At 36.1% G+C, this 14004-nt stretch overlaps 1 protein-coding gene and 1 long non-coding RNA gene across 5 annotated transcripts in view; both read left to right on the top strand.

The window, feature by feature from the left end:
* Positions 1 to 867, top strand: part of LOC149776220 (uncharacterized) — a 54781-nt gene extending 53914 nt beyond the window's left edge. For all 4 annotated transcript variants that reach the window (XM_089942609.1, XM_089942608.1, XM_089942610.1 and 1 more), the window contains exon 13: positions 464 to 867. In XM_089942609.1, coding sequence (XP_089798735.1) covers positions 464 to 511 — 48 coding nt within the window. In that variant the 3' untranslated portion in view covers positions 512 to 867. The remainder of the gene's footprint in view (positions 1 to 463) is intronic.
* Positions 868 to 6412: 5545 nt separating this feature from the next.
* On the top strand, positions 6413 to 12865 carry LOC149776219 (uncharacterized). Its single transcript, XR_016416255.1, has 2 exons — positions 6413 to 10043; positions 10098 to 12865. It is a non-coding gene; the product is annotated as an uncharacterized LOC149776219 (long non-coding RNA).
* Positions 12866 to 14004: the final 1139 nt, after the last annotated feature.

Below are 14004 nucleotides of genomic sequence, written 5' to 3'. Positions count from 1 at the left end.
AACACTAGCATACAACAGATGTCTTTGGTGTCTGATAACATGAGCATCACATACTTCAAGTCATCTGAAACAACAGATTATTAAAAATGCGGCATAATTTACCCATCCTGTTTGTTTCTATATGGACAGCATGGCATAATCTACTGTACCATTTTTGTTTATATTAACAGCATGGTATAATTTACCTACCCCAATTTTTGTCTCATTGGACAGATTTTACTTTAATTGCATAAAAATTCATCATTTCTTTAATATTTGACCAGATTCACTTTTATGGGCAAGAATATAATATCTTCAGCAATTTAAGTTTTTTGTATTTAAATTGACAAATCAAGTAAAAACCATGTTATAAGTGAATATAAATCCTTGTACTGGTTATACTCTATTAAAGTTGAGTGTTGCACTGTGTTGTATTCAAGTTCACCCTTCCCATATATTCATACAAAAATCTGTATCTTTGCAGAATGATATTGCAGAGCAGCTAGGAGTTGAGCCCATGAAAGCCCTTTGACTTGGAAATGTCAGATAAATAAGGAGTTATCATCTTTTTTGTTTTACTTTTTTTTAATACATAGACTGAAAATCAGCATGATTTACCTAGACCTAGTCCTCTATAGACATGCATGTGATATACAAAAGGGAACATGTTTTAAATATGGAAACGAAGCTGGTTAGAATGGGAGATAACTTCTTTAAAAATTTTCTATAACTGATTTGTAAGTGTGCTAAAGGGAAGGATACATTTTCAAAATGTATTGCACAAATATTAGATAAGGAAACAGGAGTAAACTGTAATGCAAAATTTGGTGTACTGTATGAAAATTGATTTCATATGACGAGCTAGTAATTAAACTAAAGAGAAATTTTTGTGTCGTATCTATTTTGTTTGGCATCAATGGTCTTTTCTTTTATGCTTTTTATTTCTTTTTATATATAGTTCTTTTTTATTATTTGATTCTTGCGTTTGTGTACTGATACTTGATACTCACAGCTATATTAGAAATAAACCACAAGATACACACTGTCAGGTAATCAGCAATACACTGCTGTTACATTAAGGTGACTGACTTGTAACATGGGAGTACAGCAAAACCTCTTAAAACTGAACCCTAATTATACAGGAATACCCTCATGATTAAAGCTTTTTCTGAAGTCCCGAATTTTTCATCTTTATACTCTGAAAATTAAAACAATATTCCAACCCCAAATTTAAATACACCTCTCCCTCAATAACTCGCACAGAATGAGGTCCACAAACATAGACCGCACTATAAGCTAGGCGCAAGTTACCAAGGGACCTCAAAAAATCGCTTTGACATCGAAAAAAACGTGGGGGGGGAGCGGCATTAGGGAACTGGGCTGTTTATTGACTGAATCCTCATTTTACAATCTTGTCGATAATAATTTTTAATAACGCGCTTTTTCTGATGAAGTTGTTCGTTATTCTGTTTAAATAACATTTATTTTCAAAATGTCCAACATATGAAAGATCGTTCCAACTGGTTTCAACAACCATCATGTGTTGGGAAAAATAATATGTGTATTATGTCACTGCTTTTTGTTTTCTTGATGAGTCTGGTTCCCGTAGTGGTATTTAATATTATCCTGCCAAATCGGGAGTCACCAGAGCAGGGAACTAGACTAACTGTTGATACACCACCAAACAAGATCCCTTTTTTTTCAAAACCACATGACATTTATTTCGTGAGACAATCATCTACGTTGAAACTCAGTTTTTTTATTGCTCAATTAGTACAATATTGATGATGTGAATTAATTAATTAGAATTAATAATGAAACTTCTCATTTCTCAAATTCCTTGAGGATATCTCTAAGTGCCAGTTCAAAAATTCTCTGAAACTTGCTTACCCACAATGGTCAGTATCTGTGAAATCAAACTCTTTATTTTATGAAGTATTTGTTTCACTTGGCTGTCTTGTTATCTTTGATCACAGTTACGAAAGAGTTAGTTAATTTAAGGTAGTTTATGTTACATACACAAAAACATTTATAAGTGTTCGATTGATCAAATGAAATGAGTTCACCAGACATATGACCAGGGCTGCTAGATTTTAAGATTATAGGATTTTCGTGCCTTTTAACTTTTCTTTTATTCCACCTCCTTTATTTGATTCAGAAGACATATTTAATGTGATAATACAAAGGAGGCCAGATTTTAATTCAGTGCAACAATACAACAAATACTTCTGGAAGTCAATTATCAAAACATGGTCGGCACTTAATTAGGTTCTCAGAGAAATGCTCGCAGACACAGCTGTTATGGTTGATTGAGTCATTTTACATTTAATTACAGGAGGACCCATTTGCATTTATGACAATTACACCTAAAAGGAACTAAAAGATAGACCTAGAACATAAATTTCAGTTGATAAAGAAATTATTTAATTTGTGTTTATTTATTAAAGTACTGCCTCCACTCAGCGTGAGTGACATTTTCATTGATCTAAATTTCCTTACATATCGTTAATTGTGGTGTACTAGGAATGTCGTTAGGAATGAAAATGTAAAAAATTGTATGACCCATTTTTAAATTTGATATTTCATAGTGTTGATTAAAATTTTCCAGGTCCTATCTACCGTTTTCAACCATAAAACAACCAATATATCAAAGTTTCCATATCCAATTTTCTTCAAGTTCGTCAAATAGGGATCAATTATGGGGGTATTTTCTGGTTTAAAAAATGGGATCCACACCTGACCCCGCATTATAAGCAGGTTCATGAGTTATCAGGGTACGAGTTATTATACTATTGTATAATTGTATTATGAAACAAATATAATGCCTTCTACAATGAAAGTCAGTAGGTAAGTAGCAATCTGTACTAACGTAGGAAAGGTCATGAACTCTTAAGTTAGGTCATGTGCACTTTTGTCTGACCTGTTGACCATTTTTGGAAAAGAGTATGCATTGTGTAACAGAGCTCTGACCCATATCCATTTTTGGGACCTGGGTAGATGCATTGCTGACCATAGAGTCTATTAAACACTTCAGGAAGGGTTGGGGTAAGCGGTGCCAAATCTGCAGCATTCAGAGTTCTTTACCTATTCTTTACGGGAAAGAAATCCCTTTCACCCATTGCTTCACAGCAATTTCAAAACTTAATTTTGGATAACTTAATTCAAATTCCTCTTAAATTGTCCACCTTGAAGTCTAAGCAACCATTGTGCATTCATTATTCAACACCAGTATGTATGACCACTGGACAGGTGCACAGAAATGGTTCACTTTATCAGAATATCAACTTTTTTTTTTCCCAACAGATACATACCTAAAAAAATTGCACAATGAGTCAGAGTGTGCGGATCTAACACACTATGTTTACTCCATCAAGTTGTTCCTATGCTGCTCCCTTGGAGGTGAAATTGCTGTCATTGCGAAGAACTCCATAATCCACCGTCTTAACCACACTGCAACTTTCAATTTCGACCACACATTGTTTGAACTGATCCAGACTTCATTCACAATGGTCAGTTCATTTTTTTCTGCCTCTACCACCCTCCTTGTAGTCCAAAAAACAAGCTGACTGAATCTTTGGAACTTGGCAAGTGCTTGCATTTATTGCTTCACATGCCCCAGCAACCAAGTGCAGAGTATCAATTCAAAAGTGTTCTCTATGGTATAGTAGTGTTAGGGGCCAGCTATGCTATGCTCAATGGTATAGTAGTGTTAGGGGCCAGCAATGCTATGCTCTATGGTATAGTAGTGTTAGGGGCCAGCTATGATATGCTCTATGGTATAGTATTGTTAGGGGCCAGCTTTGCAATGCTAAAAAAGAATGCCATAAGGCTAAGAGGATTTGGCTTTTCACCAGCCACACTATTCATAAGCAGATGTATGAAGTTGCTAAGAAGAATGCCACAAAAATAGTGTTAGGGGCCAGCTATGATATGCTCTATGGTATAGTAGTGTTAGGGGCCAGCTTTGCAATGCTAAAAGAGAATGCCATAAGGCTAAGAGGATTTGGCTTTTCACCAGCCTCACTATTCATAAGCAGATGTATGAAGTTGCTAAGAAGAATGCCACAAAAATAGTTCATGCAGCGACATCAGCTTACTACAGTACTAAGATCACTGAAGGTTCAGCTGCAAAGAGCTCTTTGAGATTACAAACAAGCTAGTGTCAAGGAATAAATGTACACCACTTCCAATGATCTTCTCTCCAGTTGAACTTCCAGACCTGTTTGCAGAATTCTTCCATGACAAAGTATAATCCATTCGAGATAAGCTTTATCACACAATTTCAGTGGACTCATCATCACCAACAGCTGTGATACAAAATATCAATGGCAACCTTTAACAACATTTGAACCTGTCCCTATGGACTTGATGCATATATTTGAACCTGTCTCTGTGGACTTGATTCATGAATTTGAACCTGTCTCTGTGGACTTGATGCATGCATTTGAACCTGTCTCTGTGGACTTGATGCATGCATTTGAACCTGTCTCTGTGGACTTGATGCATGCATTTGAACCTGTCTCTGTGGACTTGATGCATGCATTTGAACCACTCTCTGTGGACTTGATGCATGCATTTGAACCACTCTGTGGACTTGATTCATGCATTTGAACCACTCTCTGTGGACTTGATTCATGCATTTGAACCTGTCTCTGTGGACTTGATGCATGCATTTGAACCACTCTCTGTGGACTTGATTCATGCATTTGAACCTGTCTCTGTGGACTTGATGCATGCATTTGAACCACTCTCTGTGGACTTGATTCATGCATTGGAACCTGTCTCTGTGGACTTGATGCATGCATTTGAACCACTCTCTGTGGACTTGATTCATGCATTGGAACCTGTCTCTGTGGACTTGATGCATGAATTTGAACCTGTCCCTATGGACTTGATGCATACATTTGAACCTGTCTCTGTGGACTTGATGCATGCATTTAAACCTGTCTCTGTGGACTTGATGCATGAATTTGAACCTGTCTCTGTGGACTTGATGCATGCATTTGAACCTGTCTCTGTGGACTTGATGCATGCATTTGAACTTGTCTCTGTGGACTTGATGCATAAATTTGAACCTGTCTCTGTGGACTTGATACATGCATTTGAACCTGTCTCTGTGGACTTGATGCATGCATTTGAACCTGTCTCTGTGGACTTCATTTGAACCTGTCTCTGTGGACTTGATGCATGCATTTGAACCTGTCTCTGTGGACTTGATGCATGCATTTGAACCACTCTCTGTGGACTTGATGCATGCATTTGAACCACTCTATGGACTTGATTCATGCATTTGAACCACTCTCTGTGGACTTGATTCATGCATTTGAACCTGTCTCTGTGGACTTGATGCATGCATTTGAACCACTCTCTGTGGACTTGATTCATGCATTTGAACCTGTCTCTGTGGACTTGATGCATGCATTTGAACCACTCTCTGTGGACTTGATGCATGCATTTGAACCACTCTGTGGACTTGATTCATGCATTTGAACCACTCTCTGTGGACTTGATTCATGTATTTGAACCTGTCTCTGTGGATTTGATGCATGCATTTGAACCACTCTCTGTGGACTTGATTCATGCATTTGAACCTGTCTCTGTGGACTTGATGCATGCATTTGAACCACTCTCTGTGGACTTGATTCATGCATTGGAACCTGTCTCTGTGGACTTGATGCATGCATTTGAACCACTCTCTGTGGACTTGATTCATGCATTGGAACCTGTCTCTGTGGACTTGATGCATGAATTTGAACCTGTCCCTATGGACTTGATGCATACATTTGAACCTGTCTCTGTGGACTTGATGCATGCATTTAAACCTGTCTCTGTGGACTTGATGCATGCATTTGAACCTGTCTCTGTGGACTTGATGCATGCATTTGAACCTGTCTCTGTGGACTTGATGCATAAATTTGAACCTGTCTCTGTGGACTTGATGCATGCATTTGAACCTGTCTCTGTGGACTTGATGCATGCATTTGAACCTGTCTCTGTGGACTTCATTTGAACCTGTCTCTGTGGACTTGATGCATGCATTTGAACCTGTCTCTGTGGACTTGATGCATGCATTTGAACCACTCTCTGTGGACTTGATGCATGCATTTGAACCACTCTATGGACTTGATTCATGCATTTGAACCACTCTCTGTGGACTTGATTCATGCATTGGAACCTGTCTCTGTGGACTTGATGCATGCATTTGAACCACTCTCTGTGGACTTGATTCATGCATTTGAACCTGTCTCTGTGGACTTGATGCATGCATTTGAACCACTCTTTGTGGACTTGATTCATGCATTTGAACCTGTCTCTGTGGACTTGATGCATACATTTGAACCACTCTCTGTGGACTTGATTCATGCATTGGAACCTGTCTCTGTGGACTTGATGCATGAATTTGAACCTGTCCCTATGGACTTTATGCATACATTTGAACCTGTCTCTGTGGACTTGATGCATGCATTTAAACCTGTCTCTGTGGACTTGATGCATGCATTTGAACCTGTCTCTGTGGACTTGATGCATGAATTTGAACCTGTCTCTGTGGACTTGATGCATGCATTTAAACCTGTCTCTGTGGACTTGATGCATGAATTTGAACCTGTCTCTGTGGACTTGATGCATGCATTTGAACCACTCTCTATGGACTTGATGCATACATTTGAACCATGATATACTACTTCACTGTCTCCAGCATGTCTTGTCATTTGACACAATAAACCATGATATACTACTTCACTGTCTCCAGCATGTCTTGTCATTTGACACAATAAACCATGATATACTACTTCACTGTCTCCAGCATGTCTTGTCATTTGACACAATAAACCATGATATACTACTTCACTGTCTCCAGCATGTCTTGTCATTTGACACAATAAACCATGATATACTACTTCACTGTCTCCAGCATGTCTTGTCATTTGACACAATAAACCATGATATACTACTTCACTGTCTCCAGCATGTCTTGTCATTTGACACAATAAACCATGATATACTGCTTCACTGTCTCCAGCATGTCTTGTCATTTGACACAATAAACCATGATATACTGCTTCACTGTCTCCAGCATGTCTTGTCATTTGACACAATAAACCGTGATATACTACTTCACTGTCTCCTGGGTCCCTGAGTGGCTGAGTGGTCTAAAGCGCTCTCCATTACGGATCACTGCCATCTCACCTCAGATCCTCACTTTCAAAATGAGAAAAAGGAAAATGAAAAATTAAATGATATTTTTTAAATACTTATTTGAATTTAATTCTCAGCTTCATAAGATCACATTAGAGATAAACTATTTTTCAGTAATTATCCCATAAATGTTACATCTATCATCTGAAAACAATTTTTTTCAAATGACTTAGTTTCTTTACTTTTTACTGTTCATTGACTTAACAAATGTATATACATCTTTCTGCTTATCTAAGTATTCAAGTACTGGATGCTTATCTAAGTATTCAAGTACCGGATGTTTGTCTAAGTATTCAAGTACTGGATGCTTATCTAAGTATTCAAGTACCAGATGCTTATGTAAGTATTCAAGTACTGGTTGCTTATCTAAGTATTCAAGTACTGGTTGCTTATCTAAGTATTCAAGTACTGGATGCTTATCTAAGTATTCAAGTACTGGATGCTTCTCCGTCATTCTCATTAATTTATTCAATATTTCATTGTATGGAACTGTGATGCTTTGCAGTCATCATCTTTCACACTAATTTTGAGTATTTCTCAGCTGCATATGGGATTGTCTGTCTTTTTTGCAAAGCACATTAACCCTCAACAACAATTACATTATCTGCGTTCAATTTGTAATGGTCAAAGACAGATAGCTACAATTTAAGCAAAATTACTTTGCTTTTCAGCAGTCATAAACCACTCTAAAACTGTTTTTAATGAACCATCTGATCCCAAATTTTAAACCATGAGAACTGCTTTTCCCACTCAGGTCTCTAATTTCTTATGTTCCTAGTTCTGCTGCCTATTTTTATCAGCATCCTTCACTGAAATCGAGACCAAGCCAGCAGTCAAAAAACAGTTCAAGTTCTCTTTGTTGTCTTCACTTGTGTTCTCGCTTTGGTCTATTTTTGCCTTTAATTAGCATTGGTGTCATTTTCATGTTTGGGGCAGCACATTTCCCGAAAAATAAAAACAGATTTTTATGACTTGTTACAAGTCAAAGTAGTTTTCTACACTCTTTTAAAAAGTATATGCTAATACTATAGTGTCCTAGTCAGAAACACAGACTGAAGTTGCAGTTATTATTATTAATAATATTATTATCCTTCTGGTTCTATCCAGCTCAGGCTCTGAAAACGCTTTGATTACTTTCATGATTGATACAATTTGTTACACTGGCTTTGTGCATGTTTACTTACATCTAGCCGTTAGCTATTCTGCTGACCGGCCATGGCTGATGTAAATTTTTAAAAATGAGATCATCTTGGGGAGGGGGTAATTGGGTGCATCATGGGACACATTACAAGTAAATCATCTGAGAATATCATCTGTATTTGACCCAGGTACTAGGGTTTCTGAGTCCTGTGCTACTACTACATTCCTTCTCTGAAGAGCATCAATGTGTGCCAAATGATATGATAAACTTTGAAATTACTGGAAGCTCTTTATATTGGTCAATTAAAAAAGGTCACCAGAACATGACCCCTAAATGGTTGCTGTCAGATCTTCAACATGACCCCTAAATGGTTGCTGTCAGATCTTCAACATGACCCCTAAATGGTTGCTGTCAGATCTTCAACATGGCCCCTAAATGGTTGATGTCAGATCTTCATGTAAGAGAGTGGACATCTGATTTTCATCTGAACCCATCTCTCACTAATATCGTGAGCACAACCTTTGTCTATACTGATCAAGACAGACAAATAAATTTTCTATAATGATCAAGACTGAATCATACAAACACATTTGTCTAAGGTCCAAACATCATCAGTTGTGAATTGAAACAATGATACATGCTATGAAAACCTCCATTTCACTAATTTTATTTTTTTCCCTGTCAATCAGTCTTCATAAAAATTCTTGCTTACTATTCTGGCAGGGCAAATCCACTTCCAGCCATAATAGACGGCCAATAAGCTACTGAATATGTGATGGCAATGTGACACAGTAACACTGTTTAGAATAAATTGTTGCATTATAGTTTCTTATGGAGCTGCTTGAACTTATTATCTGAGATTGTTATCTGTTATTATAATTTAAGCATATTTACAAGAAACGTACTTTTATGATAGATTTCATAATTAAAACATCCCATACATTTGTTTCTTATTCATATCACATTATTTAGAATTTCTATCCAAAGTCGGGGTCGCGAGTGGTCTAAAGCACTCTCCGTTATGATCACTGCCATCTCACCTCTGCCTGCATGGGTTCGAGTCTAGGATTCGGCCAATGTGGGTATGCGAGAAAGCTAGCCAGTAGCTTCTCGTGGTTCTTCACGGGGGTTTTCAGGGTTCTTCCTCCACCATTAATACTGGCCGCCATACATAGCCTGTCGTGTGCTGAAAAATGGCGTTAAACCCAACAACAACAACTATCCAAAGTCAAGCAATTTTACTTGAACAATACATTTTCAGTAATCCTTTAAGAGAATCTTGGTACCGTATTTCATGTCATATTTTGTATGCGAACAAATAATTATTCATTTCAGTGTACGAAAAATTATATGTAAAATAAATAGTTACCATTTTGTGGTACTGACCATGTATGAAAAATAATGGGACCATACCTGAATAAGTTGTACGGAACACATGATACTCAACAACCCAATGGTACAAACATATAAATAAAGATATATTTTCTGTTTCATTCTGCTCTCAGGAATCCAATTACTATAAAAATGAAAGTACTCAAAAAGATTTTTAATTTCATTTTAGAGAGAGAGAGAGAGCTTAATGACTCAATGTGCAAGCTCATCGGCATTTAGAATATACTTCTTTGTAGCTGTTATGTTGTGTAATGTTGGCAAAATGATTAAGATGGCCTGAACATGTATGGATATTTATTGGTAAATTGTATGCAACAATTAGACCAATAAGTAGGTCTCAGCTTTTTTTCTGTCCTGTCAGGAAACAAAAGCTGAGACCTACAAGTAGGTCTACACAATGATCCAAGTCCATGTTGTCAAGAAACTAAGTGCAACTTGTATTCAACAGCAACAACCTCATTTTCAAATTTCAGTAAAAAAATGTAAAGAACTTAAAAACACATTTTAGGTAATGTGTGCGAGCGTGTGCTTGTATGTGTGTGTGTGTCAGATAGAGAAATTGTACAAGACTATTTATTCTAGGTTTCTTTTGGGAGGGTGCTCTCTCCTGTTTGATCTTTGCAGACCAGTTAGGGAGGTTCTCCTGCCCTACTATTATTGGTACCAAGAGGCGTGTGTTTTATGGATTCTGTCATTCATCGTCATCCATTAAGTAGGTTTCCATCATTCTATGTTTTTCTTGTCTTCTTCGTATTCTTTTTTCCCTTCTTATGCTTCTAATTCCAGTTCTTTTATTTGTTCCTCTGTCAGAGTTAGTTGTGCTGTTTCCCTTGTTGTTTCACTTGATTTTATCTCTGTTGATGTTATTTTGGTTCTCAAATTGTTTTGCTGTTTTTCTCCTAATTCGTCTTGTTGGCCCTGTCTTGTGCTGACTGTTTTGGTTTTGGATTTTCCTGTTCTATTTTTCCTGGCATGGTGCTCATTTGTACTTGCTTCCTCTTGGTTTCTTCTGTTGTTGTTTCTTCCTTTTGTAATCGTTTCTGCTTTCCTATCTCTTTTCGTTTCTGGATTTGCTTCTGCCCCACTTATTGCTGTTGTTTTCCTCTTTGTTGTTGCTTTGGACATTTTTGTCTTCTTCTTGTTCTTGTTGTTGATTTTGTTTCCCCATCTCATGTTCTTGTTTTTCATGTTGTTGGATTTGCTTTTGTCTTGGTTGTTGTTGTTGGTTTACTTTTTGTTGTTGTTTTGAGCATATATTTTTTTTTCCTGATGTAATTGTTGTTGTTTTAGCGTCTGTTCTTCCTGGTGCTTTGTTTTTGGGAAGATTTCTACTGTCACCACATGGGTTTGTTGTTTTGTTCTTCATGGTGCTGTTGTTTTTGTTTTGTCTGCTCTACCTAGTGCATTATTTTTGGGAGGATTTCTGCCGTCGCAATGTGGGCTTGTTTGTTTTGTTCTTTATCCCCAGTACTTGTCGCCACTTGAATCTCTTCTTGTTTACTCAGACATTTGTGTGGTGCGTGCCCTGTTTTTCTGCACCTGTTACACATTCTATGGTGGATCCAGCCTTTATACCACGTTGTGGCTTGGAAACTGTAAAGGTAAAAGGCCCTTTTCATTTCTCTGAGTTTACTTCTCTCTATTTCTAAGATTTTTATTCTGTTGTATATTGTTGTTTGTTGAATGGTTGTCAGTCTGGATGTTTCTACTTTTGTTGTGAACTTTTTTCAAAACCTTCGACTGTTACTTCAAGGGGTATTTCCAGTGGTAAGTCCAATAGATGAAGCTCTCCTGTTTGTTTTATCTTCTTTTGAATTGGAATTGGCTCTTTTACTATGACCTTTTCTCCCATGATGTTGATTTTGCCATACAGTATTATCGGTATGTTCCCTCTTGGTCGAATAATTATATCCTTTGTAGCCATTTCTGTTTATTGAGTAAGTTAATTCGGATAGTCTGGATTTCTGACTTTCAGCACTATTATGACTGTAGATGTTGATGGTATCCTATCTCTTGGTGTAGTCAGTATGTCCAATTCTTGGGTGCCTTCTTTATTGGAGCATTCCAGAAATGATCCATCATCTGTTTCTTTCTCTTTATCTTAAAGACTTTTTACAATCTCTGTATCTCTTTGTATGCAGCTGCCATATTTTGTTTCTTGTTTGTCAAAATGTCTTGTGAGTAGAGTTCACTCTTGTGCTTCAGTTCCATTTCCAACTGTATATTTTGTTGTGAAAGTTATGTTTTCAATTCTCATAATTATTCAGGGCAGTTTTTAATTGTAGCTTTTGCAAAGAGAAAAAAAGATGATTTCCAGTTACCTGATAAATGTGCTAATCCTCATAGGACAACTATATTCCATTATCAATAAACACTTATAAATCAGCGATTCATTTTTGTTTTAATTACGATATACATTGTTACAATAACCATGTGGCTATGCAGTGTTATGGTTATTCCAATTGAAACCAGATAGAGAGGAAGATTCGAAATACCCATACATGTTCAGGTCAATCAGCGAGGCTGCCAGGAGGGAAATGAGGCTCTCTTTAGGGAAATGAAAATCTGTCAATGTGCTATCGAGGCATTGTCCATACAGCAGATGTTGTAAAGACAAGTGATCATACACAATACCTGTTATTCAAACTCGCCAATAAAGATAACAATAGAGGGGTATATAGTAGAACAGATTCAAAACAAGATGTTAATTATATCCATGTCAAAACAGTACAAGCACTTCAAAGATTGCACAATGTATATGTATGAATCGATTTAACGGAGTATGTGACTGAAATTGACAACAGAAAATGACAAGGTTTTTATAATTTATTTGTGTATGAATATAATGAAACAATAAGACTAGTTCATCATTGGTATGTGGTCTTCACTTTAGCATGTACTCAGATATAATATTTGTTTGATAAGAAAACGTCACAGGGCTTCTGAACTCATTTTAAAATGCATGTGGTGTTTTGTTATGGTGATGGACTTAATATGAAGAACTAATTAGCAATAATTAAGGATTATGTTCTGTGAAGGCCTTTGTCCAGTTGTTAATAACACCAGTAGTTATTGTAATGTTATTATGAGAGCTTATGCATCAATCATTGTATTTTCTTAACAATTCATTATTAAATTTTGTAAAAACAAAATGACTATATGGTATTTTTGATCTTTTTTTGCAAACATAAATCTTCTTAGTAGAAATGTTATGTCTGATAATTTAATGGATTTTTGGAAAAATAAAAAGTGATATTTACAAAGAAATATGATACATTTAAATATTTATTTGTTTGATAACTAGATTATGTATGAAAAAATTAAAGGGTACAAAAAATACATGAAATAACTTATTTTAAGATACCAGTATACAATTTTCTTAACTTACAGATAATGCTAATATATTTAAGTTAAACCATTTGCCTGTAACTTGGGTCTTTTTGTTCCTGGTTATTTGCATTCTGTATGTTCTCATTGCCACTTGTTTTTCTTAAATTAGGTTGTAGGCTAAATCTAAAAGTTTTTACTTACAATTAAACAATTTAATCATAATGCTATGATTTTTTTTCCAATTAAATTCTTTTTTATATTGACACAAAATCTCTCATCAAACCAAAATTTTGCAAAATATAAGGAAAGCTTATGTCATATTTCCAATAAGCCTGTGTTTTCCAGTTGCTCTACAATACATTTTTCCTGGAGCAAATGTTGAACAGTGACATTGGATATAGGCTTCTGTGAAGTGCATCAAAGTAGGTGATATAAACTATACACACTTCTCACAATGCTGTTTGGTTGAAAGCATGCCAAGAAGACTTTGCTAAAATAACTAATGTTTCAAAGCAATGAGAGAAATCACTATAAAAGGGGCATATTTCTGAAAAAGTTAACAAAAGGAAGTGCTTAAATGCATCAAAACCCGAGTCCAAGATAGTCAGCAATGCTTAAAATTTGGGTGGGGGTAGATATTTCCTTCAGCATGTGGACTCTTATAGTCACAATTTACTCCTGGGTCAGTACTCATGAATGTAGTCTATATAAGGTTTTAGTGAATTTACTTTTTATGAGTTTAAGTAACAAAAACCAAGACAAACACGTTTTAAATTCAACAAATAATTTAAATTCTCTAACTTATAAAATGAAAATATAAGAAGAACTTACAATGTGAATTCCATCCCAGGTATCACCAGTCCAAAAAGAATCGAATGTTCCAAATGAATTCCAATAATCTTGAATGTGTTGATGTACCAGTATTGAAGTATCATTGATATAATCCAGAATGTCTGTGAATTAAT

This window comes from Sinohyriopsis cumingii, chromosome 18 (genome assembly GCF_028554795.1).
Source record: "Sinohyriopsis cumingii isolate HCF-2022 chromosome 18, ASM2855479v2, whole genome shotgun sequence".
NCBI lineage: Eukaryota > Metazoa > Mollusca > Bivalvia > Unionida > Unionidae > Sinohyriopsis > Sinohyriopsis cumingii.
The sequence above is the reverse complement of the archived record's forward strand: the minus strand, read 5'-3'. Positions and strand labels throughout refer to the sequence as shown.